The 19,854-nt window shown below is 37.4% G+C and overlaps 1 protein-coding gene and 1 pseudogene across 1 annotated transcript; one reads left to right on the top strand and one right to left on the bottom strand.

Moving 5' to 3' along the window:
- Positions 1–3,881: 3,881 nt before the first annotated feature.
- On the top strand, positions 3,882–6,524 carry C1H6orf52 (chromosome 1 C6orf52 homolog). Its single transcript, XM_036742172.1, has 4 exons — positions 3,882–3,952; positions 4,358–4,547; positions 5,211–5,247; positions 6,382–6,524. The coding sequence occupies exons 1-4, from the start codon at positions 3,882–3,884 to the stop codon at positions 6,522–6,524; spliced, it is 441 nt and encodes a 146-aa protein (XP_036598067.1).
- A 144-nt stretch (positions 6,525–6,668) lies between these two features.
- LOC118835422 lies at positions 6,669–10,264 on the bottom strand (annotated as a pseudogene).
- Positions 10,265–19,854: the final 9,590 nt, after the last annotated feature.

Here is a 19,854-nt window from a genome sequence, read left to right as displayed (position 1 = left end):
TCATTTGTTAAATGAAGATCATAACTCTACCAAACTCACATGGTTATTGTGAAGATCAAATAAGATTAGTTTATGTAAAGCACTTCGCGTACTTTAAAGTCTTATATATATGTCAGCTATCTTTCTAGTGGGACCAGTATTAGCCTGCAGCATTTAATCTGACTTCAGCTCTCATTCAAAGTTGTTTTCACTTATACTGTTGTTCAGTCATTTCAGTCCTATCATTCATATTACCTCTTATTTTTATAAATAAGAGCACTAAATCCCAGAGTAGTTCACCTGACTAAAGATTCCAGATCTTACAATTTAGTGATACCATCTGCCCTTCAACAAATATTTAAAAAATACATACTCTATGCCCTAACGCCCAGCATTGGGCCCTTTGCAACTTAAGGCCTGAAGCAAGTAATTTTTCAACCTACATTTTAAGATAAAATGCTTGAAGCGGAGCTCAAACGAGGGAGGAATTGGAAACAAAGCCTTTAGAATAGCAGAACTTGGGGGGGGGGGGGGATAAGATATGCAGAAAGACCAGATTAAAAGGTTAGCTGGACTTCACTATTAAGGTAAAGAGGTTGCTCTTGGTGTAGGGTTAAAGCGCAATGTCCAGTGTAAGTGTTTCTATAGACATTTAGATGTTTGTTGATTCTGGCTTTGGGAACTTTCTAGAAGGTAGTTCCACGTTTTTCTTAGCTTTCCTTCCATCCCTTACTCCCAAATCTGATGTGTCGAATTCCTCTATAGGATATATGTGAGGTTTGAAAATAATGTAACTAAAGAGTCAAGAAAAAGCTTGCCAAGAAATGCTACAAGGTTTTGTTTTATTTTCTTCCATATCCATGACTTCTCTTTCATGCCTTTCTTGGTACTAAAAATTCTGTTTAAAAAAGATAAAAGAAAAAGCATTTTGCTTCATTAGTTTGTTGTTGTCGAATCATTTTTCAGTCATGTCCACATTTGGGGTTTTCTTGGTAAAGATACTACAGTGTTTTGTCATTTCCTTCGCTAGCTAACCGATGAGGAGCTGAGGCAAATAGGGTTAAGTGACTTGCTCAGAGTCACACAGACAGTAAGTGTCTGAGGCCAGATCTGAACTCAATAAGATGAGTTTTCCTGACTCCAAGCCTGTCATTCTATCTATACTATGCCACCTACCTGCCCTCACTTCATTAGTTAGCAAGGGCAATTTTATAACTACTTTAAGAGCCAGCTTTCCATCATCAGCAAGAAGACAGAACAAATAAAGAAATACATATCAGTATACCTGGTCAGCTGGATTGGCCCAAAACATATTTCTGTAGAGCTGTGTATAACTCAGCTGTAGATTGTAAGAACCACTTAGTTATCATTTGTATAAAAACCCTTCTTTTGAATAAATATATCCATTTGGGGGAAGGGAAAGCTCATTAATAGGTGGCTTGTGACAATATTCAATTCTCTTTAGTTTCAAGAATGTTAATTCAATGGTTTTATACATTTCAGCCTACTGAAATGAGAGGGCTTTGATTTAGTTAGCAAAATTAAAATCAATTATCATTAAGCTCTTACTATATAGAAGCTCAGAATTCTCAAGTTTACATTATACTGGAGGTTATACCTTGTATAGGCACTAGGTGGCAGAGTTGGATAGAGCACCTGGATCTGGAGTCAGGAAGACATTTTCCTGAAAATTCTAATTTGACCTCAGACACTTCCTAGCTATGTGACCCTGGATAAGTCAGTTAGCCCTGTTTGCCTCAGTTCCTCATCTGTAAAATGAGCTGGAGAAGGAAATGGCAAACCACTCTAGTATCTCTGCCAAGAAAACCCCAAATGGGGTCCCAAAGAGTTGGACACTACTGAACAACAAATGCATTTTATAGGGTAGCAAGGGGTGGAAAGTTCATGATTAGAAACTGTGGAGTTAAATAATTAATGATTTCTTTTGAATAACCAGAAAAAAGTTTTATGATATTCAGGAGTTGTTTGACTTCAGGTTTAAAGTTTAACTTGTTGAAAAATTGATACTGATGGGGGAGTGGGTGGACTAGTCATCTACCTTCTCAAGGTTCTTCCAATGTACTTTTGAAATTCTTTGAAATATGGCATTAGTTGACATGAAGTGTTGAAAGAATTTGGAACTTTTTTAGACTTTTTAACTAGTGTAATTTTGACCATAAAATAATAATAATTCAAATTTTTACAGCACTTTGAGGTTGACAATGTGTTATTTTTCTCACAATAAACCCATGAAGTTATTGTGGAAATGGTGTGCCTATTTTACATGGAAGGAAAGCAAGGTTCAGAGATACTCATGCTAAAGAAGTCTGTGTCATTCACAATTTGAACCCAGAACTTCCGAGTCTAGGTCTAGTGCTCTTTCTACTTTCACCACACTTAATGGGGCTTAGAATGTTAATAGAGAGTGACTCTGATCTCTGGTCCATTTACTCTGTTAAAACTGCAGTTGCTCCTCAGTAATGTGACCCAATTTCTGTTTTCATACTTATATTTAGGCAAGAGTAATTAGTGCTTATTGAGTATTATAGTAATAAAACAATACTTTGAAACTGTTTTTTTTTGCAAAGGGCCTATAAAGGTCATTATTTCATATGCATTGTCACTGCTATAAATGTATATATTTATCCAATCCTCTTTGACTTCTCAAAGAGGACAGTCACAAAAATAAAAACAATCACCATTTAAATTTCTGATGGAGAATTTTAGGCAGTATTATCTTTCATTCTTAGGAATTTGGTTTTAAACAACAAATCTGTAGTATTCCCTTTTGAGGTATAAAAAGGTTCTGATCTCTTATTGATTGCATTTATTACTTTTGTAATTTACATTTAAATGTAATAAACATTATACAATGTTTTGGTAAATCTGATGTTTTGGTAAAAATAATTTGTGTTTGTCTTGGTAGACAATTAAGGAGCCCTCCACTTCTGTCACTATTAAGAGCCAAATAAAATTTGTAGGCAGTCTTTTCCTTACTGAAGCACCGTATGGATTTTTGCAAAAAATTATTGTCTCCATAGATGTAATTTTTTTATGGATTATAGGATCATAGACTTATTATTGGAAGGGATCTTATGCACCAACTAGCACAATGCCTAGTATTCAGTATGCTTGTTAATTGATGAACAACCCCTTTTAATTAAAGGATTGATGGATTAATCCCTCATTTTATGGATCAAAAAAGCTGAAGTCCAGAAAGATTAAGTGACTGATCTAAGAAAACAGATCGTAAGGAACAGGGTTGGTATATGAGCCCAGGGCCCCAGATCCTATACGGAGCATTCTTTCCACCACACCATACTGTCTTTTATCTCTTCTCTTCATTTTGTTCTTTTCTCTTTCCTCTCTCTTAAATCTCAGTTGCAACCACTGTGGTGCCTATTACTAATAGCACCAAAGCTGTTGATTGTTTTTACTCCTTTTCTATTTTCTGCAAGACATGGCTAGAAAACAGTTTGTACTCATCAATTACATACTCCCTTCATCTGCCAAATATTACAGCAGTTTGATGGCATAATGATTACAACCAGAGGAAAAAACTAAGTAGAACCACACACAGAAAGTACCCTAGAGAGTTACTATTGCTTCCTGTTTAATTTCCTATCAGAAGACTTGAAAAGAGACAAACATCAAATTGTAGAGTTAGTCTTAAATTTTTGCTTATTATTATGATGTGATTTTTATTTACCTGTTGCTGTATGGAAGTTGTGTAGAGAGAGAATTTTCCAATTAATCAGAGTGAAGACAGCTGAGTTAACTCTGAAGTGCATGTTTATCAGGAATTAGTTGTATTTATTCAGAAGGCCTGGAAGGTTTGGGCAAGGACGCAAATTCTATGCTTGGCTTTGTTGCTGTTACTTAAAACCAGAGCATCGACGGCAATGGCTAGGAGTTCGACTTCTATAGATTTTGATTTAACCCAACAAAGCAATTATTGCTGGTACTGGCAAAGGTGAGATTCCTTTTCCTCCCCGACCTCTTTCTTACTATAAAGAGAAAGGATAGACATTAGTGATTTAGGTCTTATGTAACTTCTGACCACTTAAATGTTTTTAAAAAGTCTCTTGAAACTTAAATCATCTTGCACTGATGATTTTTTTTATAATTAGAAGTGTTACTCTTTGGCAGGAGGTGGGTTCAGTTATTTGTAACTTATTCTAGGGGACTAAACTTGAATCTGGAATCGTTGACTCCTCACTTTACAGATGAAGAAACTGAGTCCCTGTCAGGATAGTAACTTGCCCATGGTCACAGAGGTAGCAGAGTTGAGATACAAACCAAGACCTTCTGACCCCCAAGCAAGCAGTCTTTCTGTTAAGCCTCATTGCCTTTTTCTCACGATTTTGTTCTCTATTAGGATGAAGGCTGAGTTACAACTTGATAACTGTGGTACCTATTACCAACAGCACCAAACCTGCTATTTGCAGTCAGATTTTGAACCACATTTTGAATATAACTATAACTTCATATTTTATGAGAACGTTCAGAATGTCTCTTCTGCAAAAGAGAGCACTAAACACCTAGCTGAAATTCCGCCTATTTCAGAGGTAATTATTCATCTAAATGAATTCGCTGTATTTTTTATTCCCTTGACTTAATATTTACTTTATTCCACAAATGCAAAAGTTCACAATCCAATATGCTTTTCTATTTTAAAACAAGAGAGTGAAGTTATCTACCGAAAGCATTTCGTTGATAAATGAGTTGAATATGCAATTACCTTTATGCAAAAGATAATTTTATAGTAAATTTCTACTGAACTTCAACAATTACAAATTAGTGTATCCAGTTTCCGACACTCAGAATGTTTCATTATCATGGATTTTGAAAAGGTCATTCTACCTTTGACAGTATTATGTAACTAGAAACATTTTTTAAAATTCCAACCTATTTGTAAGGAAAGTGTATTTAAGGATGTGTGGCCTCTTTTAGAAGATAGATTTAAGAATTTTTAAACTAGGATAGAACTTTGACAACTATATCTAGTACCTCCTCGTTGGACAGATAAAAAAAAGTTGATAGGTGGTCAGTGATTTTTTTTTTCCTTTCTTGGTTATAATTTACCTATGTTGTAATTCTTCATGGGTTCAAACCTCAGACTCCCCCTTTCCTTAAAAAACAGCAAAATTCTCTAGAGAAATGAATGATTATTAAGTAATTGGGTTTATAGTAGTAGCCTTTCTTTTAAGATTCTTGATGCTTAATTTTAGGCTTGGACTACAAATAATGAGGAAGAACAAACTGAAGGTAATGGCAATATTATTCTATCTGCTGCCATGATTGAAAATGTATGTTAAAATGATCCTTGTTGTAGTGTTAGACACTAGCTGGAAAGCAAAACTTTTCATCAGGTGTTAAACTGTTTAGTTTTGTGTGATCCACAATGTAACTTACTAAGTATTGGCTAAATGGGATGTAGTGAAGTTGTATAGCCATTGTTAAGGAGCCAGGGTTTAGTATTTAAGATTAAACTACAGAAAGAATACCAGATTACTAGGAGTCAGGAGGACTGGGGTTTGAATCCTGGGTCTACTCTAAAAATGGCTGGTCAAGTCAATTTGCCTGTCTATGCCATAGTTAATTGAAACCTAAAATGATGGGGTTGGATTAGATGCTTTCTAGGATCCTGCCCCAACCCTACTGATATGTGGTGCTAAATTTGGGGGGATTCTCTTCCCCCTTCTTCACCCTACCAGCTCAGGATGTGCAATGAGTACCCTGTTCCTGTTTGACTTGATAAAGACAGCTTTTTCCAGTGAGAACTTATTGCTATTTCAAAGTGTGTGGAGTTTGGGGGGAGCTCAGGTGGGGAGTGATGATAATGAGATGAAGGGAAAACATGTTCTTTTTATCTTCCTAATGAAGGGAGAGATCTGCAGTGGGGGGGAGGGATGTGGAAATACGTGGGAAGATTTAAAATTATTTCTGCTGAAATGTGTAGGGGAGTCAGCAGCAAGTGACAAATTAAAATACTCAACCTTACATCTTGAGTTAAAGAAATAACCATCTTACTCATCTCAAAGGTTCTCTTTAGTTACTATTCGAACATGAAAGTGGAAGTTTAATATCTGAAAATAATGTATTTAAGAAATGTATCACTTTAATTTGTGAACAGAAGAGAGTGTATTGTAAATCTAAATGACAGGTTTTATTAAAATAAGTGTGAGGACTCTCCAAAAATGAAAAATTTTAGTTTTAAAAGGTGTTTTTTTTAAACTTCATTTTTCCTATTTGATCACATTACAGGTGGGGTTTTTTTTAGTCTTTTTAAAAACTACAAAATACTCATTTAAAATTATTTTGGGACAATCATTGAAAGTGTCTGCTGTTTAATTGTTTGGTGAAACTAGCCAGCCTTTCATGCGCTATTTGCTTTTGCAGATCCACAGATTCCCTTGGATATTGAGAACCTGAACAAGGAGTTTATGGTGGAAAGTGAAGAGCTCTATGACTCCCTAATGAATTGTCACTGGCAGCCTCTGGATACTGTTGCTTCTAGAATCCCAAATAACATCCAGGAGTAGTTGCAAATACAGAGCAGTTCCCATTTTTTTTTATTTTTGAATGCAACTTTATATAATCTGAAATGTGTACAGAGTACAGTTATTGACTATAAATTAGCACAAGACTCTTTGCCAGGAATCTGAAAATGTCAGCCTGATTCTATATCACAATTCAAGATGTTTTTCTTTAGGGAGTGCTATTACCTTTGGGAAGGGATATTCAGTGGGGTGAAGTGGTCCTACAATCCAATCAGAAGGAATACTACCTTCTAAGAAACCAAACAATTGTTCTAGACTTCCTGGGCTTGGGTCAGCTTAGACTGGCTCTGGATCAGATGATGCTTGTCTACATCTTCAAACTTTTTACTTAGGAAAAAGGTGGTATGAAGCTCCTGCATGTCATAACAAGCCCATTGAAGCTTGTCTTGTAGGCTGCTTGGGAGATCTTGGACTTTACGCGTGAGGTCCATGAAGGCCAATTATAATTTCTGGGCAATGCTATGGGACATGTCCAGAGTTTGGATTTCCAGGAGCTTTGTATCACCACCCACATTTTCGAACTGGCTCCTACTCCACTTGATCCATAGCTCAAAAAAGGCCTTATGGCAATTTTTCCCATCCTCAGAACTTTGCTTTGATAAGTCAATTCAGTTGCTTCATAGAGATGGTACAAGAGTTTTCTGATGTTGTTCTTGGCACTTCTGATATTTTCCAATGCATGCTTATATACCTGGGGCTGGAGGTTGCTTGGCCGAGAACTTAGTGATGTGAAGTCTTTGTCTTTTGAAGATTTGTCTCTAAAATAACCTCCATCTTCCTCTAAAGGTTCTTGGATAGTAGCTTCATTTGGTGAGATTGGGAGTTATTTGTCCATAGTTGCTTTTTAATTCTTCTAGTGTTTGTGGCTATATTAGTACTTTTTTGGGGTGGATAATAAGTCACACTTTGTTTTGTTAGGCATTTGTTTGAATATAATTGTTGGAGGATTGGAGTATAGTGAAATAATGAAGAATGACCTCTAAAAAAATATACTTAACCAGTAAATGCATTTTACTCATTATTTAAGATTCAGGGTAGTTGTACCCCAAGCAACACTTAAAAATTTCACGTATAACCTATGTCAGATTGCTTGCCCTCTTAGGGAGGAAGAGCAAGAAAAATTTGGAACTTAAAATCTTATAAAAATGTTGAAAATTGTCTTTATATCTAATTGGGGGAAAAATAATATCATTTACATTTTTCAAAAAAGAATAAAAAAGAAAATTGTGCTTTTTTTCCCCCTCCTCTCCATGAAAACAAGAATACAACTTTACCTCTTAAAAGACTCATTGGTTTCACTTTAGAAATGGAGTAGCATGTCACCCATTTCTGGGTGACACTTAACAGAATTCTCTATTGTGCCATATGTTTCTGTGCAGTGGAGGCTTTAAGTTTTTAAATATAACTTAAGCTCAAAACAACTGCCCATGTGCCATAGAGAGCATTTTTTTTTTTCGTTAGGAATCTGAGAATTTATAAAAGGTAATAAACTATACTTGGTTTAGCTCCTTCTCCACTTGTATCCCAGGTTGTACAGCAAATCCATAGAACTAGCAGTCATGCAGGACATGAAATTGGAGAGAGAGAGAATGAGAACATGTGCTAAGCAGGATAGGAAGCAATCTGTGTGGAGATACAGGTTGGCAACTACTCTAGCCACATCCATTAAAGACTGGAAAAGAGAATTTTTATCCCCAAAGTCCTTGGCACTGTCACATGGTTCAACATTAGAAACTGACATTTTATAAGTGGAAAGAGATTAAAGAAGAGGTATTGCCTTCTGCTGTTGCACCCTAAGGACTATGAGACCTTTCTGTATGATCTGAAGCTGAAATCTTTCATGTGTGTTGTTTTCCCCATTAAAATATAAGTTTGAGAGTAGAGACTATCTTTTCTGTTTGTATTCTTAGTGTTTAATGCTTTGGTCCTAGTAAGCCCTTAATGCTTTGTTCATTAATAGGGGAAAACCCCTTAGCCTTGCTTTCTACAATGAATAGTATGACAATTCCTATACTCTTAGAGGCAATAGATCAACTTTTGTTGTCGTTCGGTGATTCTTCATGATCCCATTTAGGGCGTTCTTGGAAAAAATATTGGAATGATTAGCCATTTCCTTCTCCAGCTCATTTTAAAGAGGCAAACAGATTTACTCAGGGTCACACAGCTAGTAAATGTCTGAGGCCAGATTTGAACTTGGCTCTTCCTAACTCCAGGCCCAGCACTCTATTCACTGCGCAACCTAGGTTGTCCTAAATTTCTGCCGAAAGCCAGGATCAAACCAAGTACCTTTAGATCTTCAGTCTCACATTCTCCCAACCGAGCTATTTTGGCTGTAGATCAACTTTAGTGTGACTTTAAGCATAATACCTGATATCAGAGCCTCTCCTAAGATGAATTTGCAGGGGTAAGGGAGGAGAGAACTAGGCACCTGAAATACAATGTGGACAATCTGAGTTGGAAGGTATAGGGAGAGTCTTATTTTGTGATTGTCTAGCTTGTTTGTACAAACATTGCTGATATGCTAACTGTGCTAAAGATGCAGAAGGAATGCTTCTGTTTCTAGAGCATTCTCTAGCTGTCTGCGACTTTTAATCATTTACACAAATATCCACAACTTATACATATGAGAAATATACAGTGTAATCTCAGAAGAAAATCTCAAGTAACCTCAGAATGTAATCTCAGAGGAAAATGATGGGGGTGGGGAGGGTTGAGGGAGGAATGGGTACCCTGAAAGATCACCTGCAGAAAATGAGATTTTTAGCTCAGTCTTGTAAGAAGCCATGGAATCCAGGAGTCAGGGATGAGGAAGGAAAACATTCCAAGCACAGGGCTTAGCCAATGCAAAGACATGGAGAGAAGAAATGGAAGTGTCATTTGTAAAGAATGACAAGTCAATGTAGCTGAATTTATAATGGATAAAAGAGTAAAGGGAAAACCATGGATATGTCAGATTTGGGGCTATGTTGGTTAATGTCGATTTCTTTCCTCAGTTATAGGGGATGGCTCTCTAGAAGAAGGGATACATTGGGAAATTTAGGTGTTGTAAAAAACAAAAGAAATTTTCAAAAAGTTTGCATACATGTTAATATTAGTTTGTGTGTGGAGGAATGTCTTAAATTAAGTCACTGTCGTGAATTGCAAAGTTCACTGAGAATTCTTAAGTAGAAATATATGTTGTCTCAAATCTACAGTAAAGAGAAACTGAGGCACAAAAGTCCAAGCATAATCTATTAGCAAAGCTCCAATTGCCAGTAATAGAGGTCAGTGACCCTCAGTGATCAAAGATGCACTTTGCAATCAGAGCAACTTTTTATACAGTTTGGTGGTTATATGAGATCCAGTGATGCAAACTAAACTAAGACTGCAATTGGTCCATAGTTATGCTGACTAGCAAAAAGAGGGGTAAGTCCTGCAGAATCCGTAGTGACGAGGAAAATGCAGAGTTGACCATTCTCTGGAAAGTCCCCAACCAGATACCTGTTTCACCAAAGAGACCCAATTGCTAGGAAAAACATCTCCTGATCGGGTATATCACTAATGTGATACCTATAGCAGCTCCTATGAATATGCAGGTGTATTCTCAGGTTTGCATCACAAGATATAACAGACTCTCTTCATTGAAGACAAAACCAAGACATTTATTCAAACACCAAAAAGCCAAATCCATCATAGCAATAAAGAAGTCTATACACATTACCAGTGCAGGGGGGCACCGCCATCTCCAAGCCTTTCCTCTGTCAGGGTTCTCCACAAACAAGCAAAATCGCTCCCTCTCTCACTCACACTAGCTCTCACTCTCCCAGCTCTGACTGCTGTATCTCGACCCACTCACTTCCTGCTCCACTTGTTCAGCAAGCTCCTCCCACCACAGGCTCATGTGATTCGGTCTCAAAGCAGGTCACAATGGCTTGTTAATGGATGCGAAAGATCGTCCCATTGCATTAACATTACACCAGGTTGAATCATCTTCCATCAGTCTTTATCTCCCACAAGAGGCAGATCCAGTCTCAACTGTGTGCATGGTCTTCTATAAAATCTTCTACCAAGGCCTATACAAAATAAATCCAAGTCTAAGCCCTACAAATTGGTTGCAGTGATTACTAAAACTCTTAACTATTAATCAGTAACTAGTAATCATCAATTACCAATTTCATACTATCCAAGAAAGAATCAGTGGCAGTGTTTATTCATGGACCTAGAAAGAGAAAAAGGTTTTGTTCTATGATTTAGCTTTACTTGAGTGGCAGCATAGGATGGTAGAAAGTCACAGGACCTGGGTTTGAATTCCATCTCTTCTACCTGCTACTCATGTGACCTAGGAAAAGGTCACTTTAAAGTCCTCAGTTGCTTTATCTGTAAAATAAGTAGTTTGTAACAGATGATTTATATGGTTCCTGCAGCTGTAACATTCCCTGATACTAGGCTGCAAAGAAGAGCATTATCATAGAAGTAGCTTAATTTCTAATGATACTACTATCTAATCCAAGCAATTTCATCAATGTGTAATTTGTGTCCCCCTCACACATAATCGCATCTAACGTTTGATAATTTTTGGCACCAGAAGTAAAAATGCAATTCTCTGCTTATTAAGTAGCTACTAGCATTCTAACAAAGTCAGATTTTATTCTGAAGTTTTTAAAATTCCTTTTTCCAGTCAATGGTAAAGAAAGACAGATTGTTCCTTTGAGGCTGCACTTCAAAAACATTCTCCCCTTGAAGTGCTAATTTAAGCTACATAACCATATTGTACAACCCCCAAATAAACACTGTTTATCTTCAATGGTGCTTTCAATAGCTGTAAGCTAAACAAAGATAAGAATATATTCCCAGCTTGAACAGAAACATTTTGCTCTGTGGAGAGTCCTTAAAAATAAAGAGCCACTACACATGAAGGAATGGCAGAAACCAATCTTGCCTTTAACTTCTGAGAGGCCTCAATCTTTCTTTTAGTATTATCATTACAACAGTAGGGTGAATGATCAAAAAAATGCATGCCTTTTATTCTGGGGCTGGAGGTACTTTTCATGTTGATCTTATGTTACGTGTTTATTATAATACTTTTCGAAGCATGTTCATATCCATTGTGCCTCTTTAAAAATATTTTCTCAAAGCTTACCCACATACGTTATGTACTATGTTTATCTTTAAAAAGAGAGAAAAATATTCAGGAACAGTCTCTGAAATATTTGTCCTTCTAAAAAGTACATATCTTGGCAGGAAACTAAAGTAATCGCTGCTCCAACTATAATAATTACTGCCATTTTGGAGGGCAACTTCTTTAAGTGATGTTCTTCTGAGCTGCCTGGTGTGCATCGCCCTTTTGAAAGATTGATATCTAAGCATGACAAAAAACTCTAGCATTTTTCTTTTTTTTCGGAATCCTCTCAAGTTCACGTACTCTTGGTGTGGTTGTGTTTTAAACCATATCACAGGAGAAGCATACTATAATGCAGAATTATCAAATACCACAGGTGACTGCAACACTCCTGAGTGTAGCCAAACCAGATTAAAATGTAATTGGGAAATATTTAGCAAACTAAAAATATGATGAAACATAAATCATGGTAATATATGGTTTTCTAAGTCAAGATACACCTGCATGACTCCTCCATATATACTGTTCAGTGGCCCCATTTCTACTTGAGTTTGACACCACTGTGTGTTGTGAATGGCACGTTGGACTTGGAGAAGAGAGTATTTAGGCTCAAATCCCCAATTGGATACCTAGTAGCTAAGTAACCCTGGGCAAGTTGCTTGATCTCTCTCTGCCTCAGTTTTCTCATCTATAAAATGAGACAGTTGGAGTAGATGACGTCTAAAATTTCTTCCAGCTTGAAATATGATCCAGTGATCCATCCCTGGGCCATTTCTAGGTAATCTTGTGTAATTTGAGCATTTGCTTTTAGCTTGGGTGTGTTTAATTCGGGTGCATTTCCTGTACAAGCTAGCCTTGAAAATATTAATCATTTTATTTTCGTTCCTCACTTGTGGCTATATGGCTTTTATACACTACTGTACATTTACTGCTTCTGTGCTTTCTTTGAAAGATTTAGGAACCCTGATCATCTCCATAACCAGTCACAACTCCAGAGGACTCATGATGAATAACTCTATCAATCTCCTCATAGAGAAGTGATTGATTCAGAATGCAGATTGAGATACTTTTTTTGGATGTGGTCAATGCAGAAATGTGTTTTGCTGTACCATATGTGTTTATAACAGGTGGTTTGTTTTGTTTTTTCGATGGAGTGGGGCAGGGAGCTTGGAGGAAGAGAAAGCAGATCTTCATTTTTAAAAAAAATTACCTTGGAAAAAATTTTTACTCTTTGGGACATCTATCAACTATTTCTGGTTTTGCACTTTGGAATAACACAGAACAATTTTGATCCCTTCCCATCAAAGCTGTTTGTTATGAGAATTTTCAGGGTCCTTATTAGATGCTGCCCAAATGAACCAGGACATGATATAGGCAGATAGGTAAACTGCAGTTTATTCACAGGAACATTACACCATCAGTAGGTGATGGAAATGTGTATGTGTTAACTTGGGAGATGACATATATGTACACGTATATGTATATACACATACGGCCATACACACGCATATGTATGTGTTTATGTGTATGTGCATATGTATACATGTATTTGTACATATGTGCTACCAATTCCTGATAGCTGATGGATTCAGAGTGTATATTGAGACATTGTTTTTGGACATGACCAATGTGGAAATAAGTTTTACTGTACTACACATGTTTGTAATTGTGTGGATGAGTGGGTGGGTGCGTGTGAGTTCTCAGTGCAAGGCACGTAAGTTGGAGGAAGAGAAGGAACATCTTCATTTAAAAACAAATTAGCTTAAAAAAAGTCTCTGAGATGTCTATCCAATATTCCTGGTTCTGTCCTACATGTAGAGGTAGATTATATATATGAGAGATGATTTCAAAATTCAGTCTTTTCAGAATTGTTTTCATATTTTGTCTTCAGTGACCTCCATCTTTCAGTTCAACAGTTTGTCTTTGGTTAAGTAACTTTGTCACTCCTGTGTCTAAAGAGACCAATTCTTTTGCAGTTATTGTGTCTTTCATTTCCTGATATATGTCGCATATGTGCATGTATAATACATGTATATGTGTGTATATTTGTGTGTATGTATACATGCACACACATAGTATATTATATATACATATGTATATGTGTGTGTATATGTATATACATATGTATATGTATATATATTCTCCCCTCCAAAGCTATGTGAGCCAGAGAAAGTATCAAAAACTAAGATGTGCTTTTTACAAAGCCATTTGTCAGAACAGGTACAGCATTTAAGCAGAAAAAAGATAAAACAGAAAGGGGGTGCTTAAATTGTTATAAAGGAAAGAACATATCCATGTTAGCCTAGCCATTTACGCTCTTAATGATGCAGACTAAACTTAAAAGTTTGTCACTCGCACACTCCCCTCTCCACAGCCCCCAAGGCTGGTTGTTAAACATTAACCAGCACACCTCGCTATCCACTCTCAAGTCCTGGTCTTGGTCCTTCTTTGACTGACTGAGTCTCCCTCTCTCCCTCCCCCTCTCCCCCTCTCCCTCTCTCTCCCCCTCTCCCTCTCTCTCTCTCCCTCTCCCTCTCCCTCTCCCTCTCCCTCTCCCTCTCCCTCTCCCTCTCCCTCTCTCTCTCTCTCTCTCTCTCTCTCTCTCTCTCTCTCCCTCTCCCTCTCTCTCTCTTCCCCCCCCCCCCCCCCTTTCCCTCTCTCTCTCCCCCCCTTTCCTTCTCCCCCATCTCTCCTCCTCTCTCTTTCTCCTCCCTCCCCTTTCTCCGTCCCTCCCCCCACCAGTTTTACAAGATTTATGTCATATTCATATTCCTTCTCATTATCTGCCCTTATTTCCATATTTTGCAATTTTAAAAAATCTAAATTGCTTTGGGATTTCCCCATGCATCCATATTGATCTCTTTAGGGAAATCCATTTTTATTTCCTCACTACGATTGTTTCCCTTTGTGTGTTCAAAATTTCATTCTTGAGGATCTTAAGACTGGGTAGACTTTCTCTGAAGAATTTTAGTCCATAAGATCCTCCTTATATTTCCTCTGAACCTTTTGAAATCTGCTTTCTCAGACATATCAGACTATACCAGGATTTTCTTTCCTCTATTACTGACATTAAGCAGAAGTATTCACTTCCTCCCAGGCTTCTGGTCATTTCTACTTCAGCAACAAATTTCTACATACTAGTAACAATCAGATCCAGAACAGAATTTCCCTTTGTTGGTTTGATTGCCATCAAAACAAGTCAAAAATCATTAGCTCTGCTTTTGGTAGGGAAAGTTCCAACAGATGTCTGGATAAATGAAGTCCCCCCATCATGTCATGCCTCTGTGATAGGCTTGTTAATCTGTTTCTCAGACTTCTTATTTATTGCCTTTTTGTCCATGTGGTCTATAGTATATTCCAGTGACAAAATCACATCTATTTCTCCCTCTATATGTTTTCTCCATCATGCTTCCCTCCTTTGGTTCCTGAATTTTTCATATGAATATACTTTCTCAATAGAAATGCTACCCTGCCTTTTTAATCTATTCCACGTTTTTTATTAAGGTATAACCATCCAAAGCCATATTCTAGTTATACCATCCTACCAAGTCTAAGGTCAAAATTTCCTTCAAGACATCCAATTGCTTTTCTTGCCACCTAAATTTGGGGCATTTGTATACAGATGTTTGAAACTAGGGGTTTTACTACTGTCTCCTTTCTTAAGTTGTATTTCCTATGAGCTTCTAGGTATCACAATTGCTATCCTTGCTTCATTAATACTACTCTCATGTATGTATCTGTACATATATATATATATATATATGTGAATGTGTGTATGTGGACATATACATATGTGTGTATATAGGTACAATCTTCTCCATCCCCCATCCTCTTTAGTTTAAAGCTCTTTTGATTATATTCTCAAGGTTTCAGACAATTACGTTTTCACTAGCCTTTGTTAGCTACATTCTGTTTTTCACCAGGAAACTGTCATGCTTTTATTTTAAATTGTGGTCCCAAAGTCCAAACCACATTCTCAGATACTATATTTTTAACCAGTTTTTCATGTTCAAAACAAAACTTTATCCTGTGAATCCCTTGTCTCTGATGTGTGAGAGTGAGGAAACACAGTCTGTGCCTTTAGGATCTTCCGTTTCTTGCTCAAGGTTTCATAATCTTTGGCAATATTCTTTAGGTTCCTTTTGGCTGTTCCATTTGTAACCCTATGAATCACTAGAAGTGGGTAGTTGTTATCCATTTTGATCATTCAGAGCAAGGTGACTGTCATGTCTTGGATATTTGCCCTAGGAAGACAACAGACCTCTATTGTGTTTCTCAGGTCAACAAATAGCTGCCTCAGGCCTTCTGAGCAGGAAATCATCAGTGACTATTACTACTCTCAGTTTCTTTCTCAGACCCAGAATGAATGATCTCTCAGCTGATAGCTTCTATGATATCCTTCTTTAGCTGTCAAGCACCTGCTTCCTTAACCAATTACCCAGTTCTCTCCTCTTTTCCAGAGAAGCCTCAAATTTGTTCTTGAACTCTGTGTTCAGCTCTGTTTTTCCTTCTCTTTTTTCTCTGTGTAACATTTTTGTACTTTCCACCCTCCTAAGAAGGGTCAAGTCTCCCCTCCTCACCTCAGCTCATTTTTAATCTTATTGACACCTCCCTTCTATTTCCTTTAGGAACACTGCAATACCCTACCAGCTTGGAGTGAGGTACATTCCTTGAAGTCAGCTTTTCCTTCAAGAGGAAGATAACAGCCCTATTGCACTATCGATATAAGTGACTGCACAGTTCCCCCTACTCTTTGTGCTGCTTGACATGATCAGTCCAGATGTCTTGTTTCTTGTATTTTCTTTTAGCTGTTAAGAAAAATAGTCAAGGCATTTTGGTCAGAGTTGGGGTGAGGGGCTCTGCAGGTAGCAAAACAGTAATGGGTTCCTGAGTTTAGGCTCTCCTACTCTAGCCCTCTGCCTCCAACTCCACCACTTGTCCACTCTGCAACCGTGATGGAATAGGCCATCTCCTTCACCAGGGACTTTTTGGCATTTCTGCAGCTGTCTTCGATACAGTGGTGCACCCAGCCCCCATCCCACTAAGAGAGTTCAATACTTCTGCAGGTGTCTGCATTCAGGTAAATTATTGCTAATAAGTACAAACACATAATGGATTGTAGAGTCCAAATTCCAAGGTGCCTTCCTTCTGGAAAGGTGATTTGGAAATGTCCTTAGATATTTCCCTACCCAGGTCCCTAAACTCTTCTTTTAAAGATAAGTATAAGCAGGTATTTTGGAAATGAGTAGCCAAACACTCACAGATCAGGAGGTATTTTGCTAGTAATCTCACCTCTGGTGATGCAGCTGGAGCAGCTTCCTCTCTCATTTATCTAACCCCTTGGATTTTGCAAGAGCTTGCTTGGCAGCTAGCATTGGGAAGTCTGGCACAGAAGGAGAATGCAAAGGCCTAGGAGACTACCTGATAAAATCACCTAGTCCGATGGAATTTATGGTTTGTACTGATTTTTCAATGTTTTAGTATAGGGCATTATTTTTTTCAACTTTGGAATCTAGGATACTGTGAAAGGCATGATCCCAGAGCCTATGAACACTTATATTGTGATAAGTCGGATGATTACATAATTGGTGGCTGCTGTAGCAAGCTTGGTCTTTTTTTTTTTTTACATAGCACTATTAGTATTACGAATTCTATTATCCTTTCATACTACTAGATATAGTAGGGTGCTGAATGATAATGCAGTCTGGGCTCAAAGAAGCTGATTTCATGTACACTGCGACTACTGGAGGAAGATTGCTAAAGAGAATGGTGGCATAGCTTTCTTCAAGGGGTCTGTTCTTAGAGCCATGGATAGAGCTTTTGTGCTTGTACAGTGTGATGAACTGGAAAAAGTCATCTGAGTACAAGTACATCCTAACAAAAATGGAAACCGAATATAGATCATCTGCCATACATAACTATAGTTAGCATTTTGGACCATTGACCATCAAGAAACTCCTGTTTTGAACCTTAAGATAGATAATGCTTTTTGTTTCTGACTTAAAAACAGTACCTTCTGCTTCTCCTCTTCATCCCCTTCCATGTCTTTTATCGCTTTGAGGCAAGGTCATAGTGGAATTCTTGAGTCAATGGATATGGACATTTTAGTCCCTTTAAAAAAAATCCAAATTGCTTTGCAGAATAGTTGGAACAAATCCAGCTCCACCAACACTGTATTAGCCTATATATCTTTCCATAGCCCCATGAAGAATCATACTAAACATAATTCATTAAAAAAGACATTGAATAGTTTGAAGACATGCACTATAGCCCCTCATTAGAGTATGCAAGACTCTAGGAAGGAAAGCATGAAGCTGAGAACATCTGCCATTCTGTTGGACAGATAATACACAGGAGACACTGGAGGTTTCGGACTCCAGCCTCCAACAGGTTCACCCTTGATCTGGTCAGACAGGAAAGACAGCTTCAAAGGGGTTAATAATAAACTTTATTCTAGTCTAGTTTTCTCTAACACAGTATTGCTGATAACAGAAGCACCACAAACTCCTACAGAATTCCCTAATCACCCTTCTCGCAGGGGCCGTCAAGCGGGGTGGGGCAACTACCCCTATGTCTCGATGGGGCCAATGGAGAAGACACAACTTGTGCATTCAGCCCTAAAGGGTTCCCCTAAATCCCCTCAAGGGTCAATGGGGGCAAACACAGATTCTGCCCTCCCAAGCCTTGATGGGGGCCGATCAAGGCACACAGCATCTCAGCCTATGCATTCAACCATAAAGGTTCCCCAACTCACTGACCACCTATTTTATAGGGTAGAAGACAAGCCATATTGCCAGCAATTGCCTCACAAGTTTACGTCAATTCATTCCTATAGCCCACTGCGCAGTTGCAGTGGATATTCACAGTTTCAGCACAAATGTTTATATTATTTGTCCTTATATAATGCGCAAATGTGGTGGAGATGTTTTGAACCATGAGCCTGGAAACTCATATCTAATACCTGAGAAACAGAGGTTGTTATGGCCGTAGATCCTGGGAAACTGAATGCTAAGAAATAATAACAAAAATCCACTTTACACATGCTAAAATCCACCTTACTTATACTAAAATTCACCTTACTGACACATTCCTAAAATATTTCTCTCAAATTCATCTTAAGTCCAGTGGAAAATATTCCTTTTCAAGCTTAGTCATTCAAGAGATTTCTAGATTTCCTATTCTACACCACTGTTAAGGTTTGATTTAAATTCTCCCAGCTTTTCTTTTTTCTTTCTGTTCAGTGACAATTAAAGTCATGCTTTTTTATTTGGCAAAGTTTCTCTCTTATAAAATAATATGTATAACATTTATCAAATAAGATTATAGAAGAAAAGTGGATTTTTCTTATTTAAATCCAACATTGGTACAACAGTAAATTTTTTTCTAAGAAAAAGATATTTTGTAATTTAGTGAGTTCATGGGTTACCATTTTGGATTTTAAATTTTATTTGAGGTGGTTGGTCTTTAGCTTAGAACCACCTTCTGACTCCTCAGTCTAATTGCAACATGGAAGAAACAGATAAGGCACTAGATGGCTCCCTCATTCTCTGTTACAGTTACTTAGGAATTCCACTCACCTTCCAGGAAGGTCCCAACTCAGGCTACACATTTATAACTCAGTGTGTCGTATAAGATGTATAGATTGTCAATTAATGTTTGTTTGCTTGAATTGCCAGGTACAATCCTTAGAACCCTCTCTGAACCTGATCATTTGTTTGTATTTTAAAGGAACTGCCATGACCACTTTTCTTATCTGACAAATAAGACCTGCTATCCTAGGCTCAAAATTCTCTTCAGGTACAAATTACTGAAACAAACATTCAATATTGCTTCCCCTGTGATCTTTAAAATAAAAATGTGCACTTTAACCAAGTGCCATAAATCTTAGATAACTTGTTTCTAAAATGCAAAAGGAAAAAAATGTGATTTAGCACAAGAATTAAACATAAGAATGCACTTAGGATCCAAACGTCTAAACACTCTATCCAATCCATTCCAATGCAACAAGCATTAAATGTTTACTCTGTGGAAGACCCAGGAATACAAAGCCAAAAGGAAAAACAGTCCTTGCCATCAAAGAACTTACATTCTCTTGGAGAACTTGAACTCTAACTGGACTAATTTTTTCCCCAATGGCATTTTAAAGCAAAATTTATACTGGAATTTTTTTCTGATCCCCAAACTTTGAAAGTAGGTCTTCTCTTAGGCAATTGG

Source organism: Trichosurus vulpecula, chromosome 1, assembly GCF_011100635.1.
Source record: "Trichosurus vulpecula isolate mTriVul1 chromosome 1, mTriVul1.pri, whole genome shotgun sequence".
NCBI classification, from domain to species: domain Eukaryota; kingdom Metazoa; phylum Chordata; class Mammalia; order Diprotodontia; family Phalangeridae; genus Trichosurus; species Trichosurus vulpecula.
This window is presented reverse-complemented; position numbering and strand designations above follow the sequence as displayed.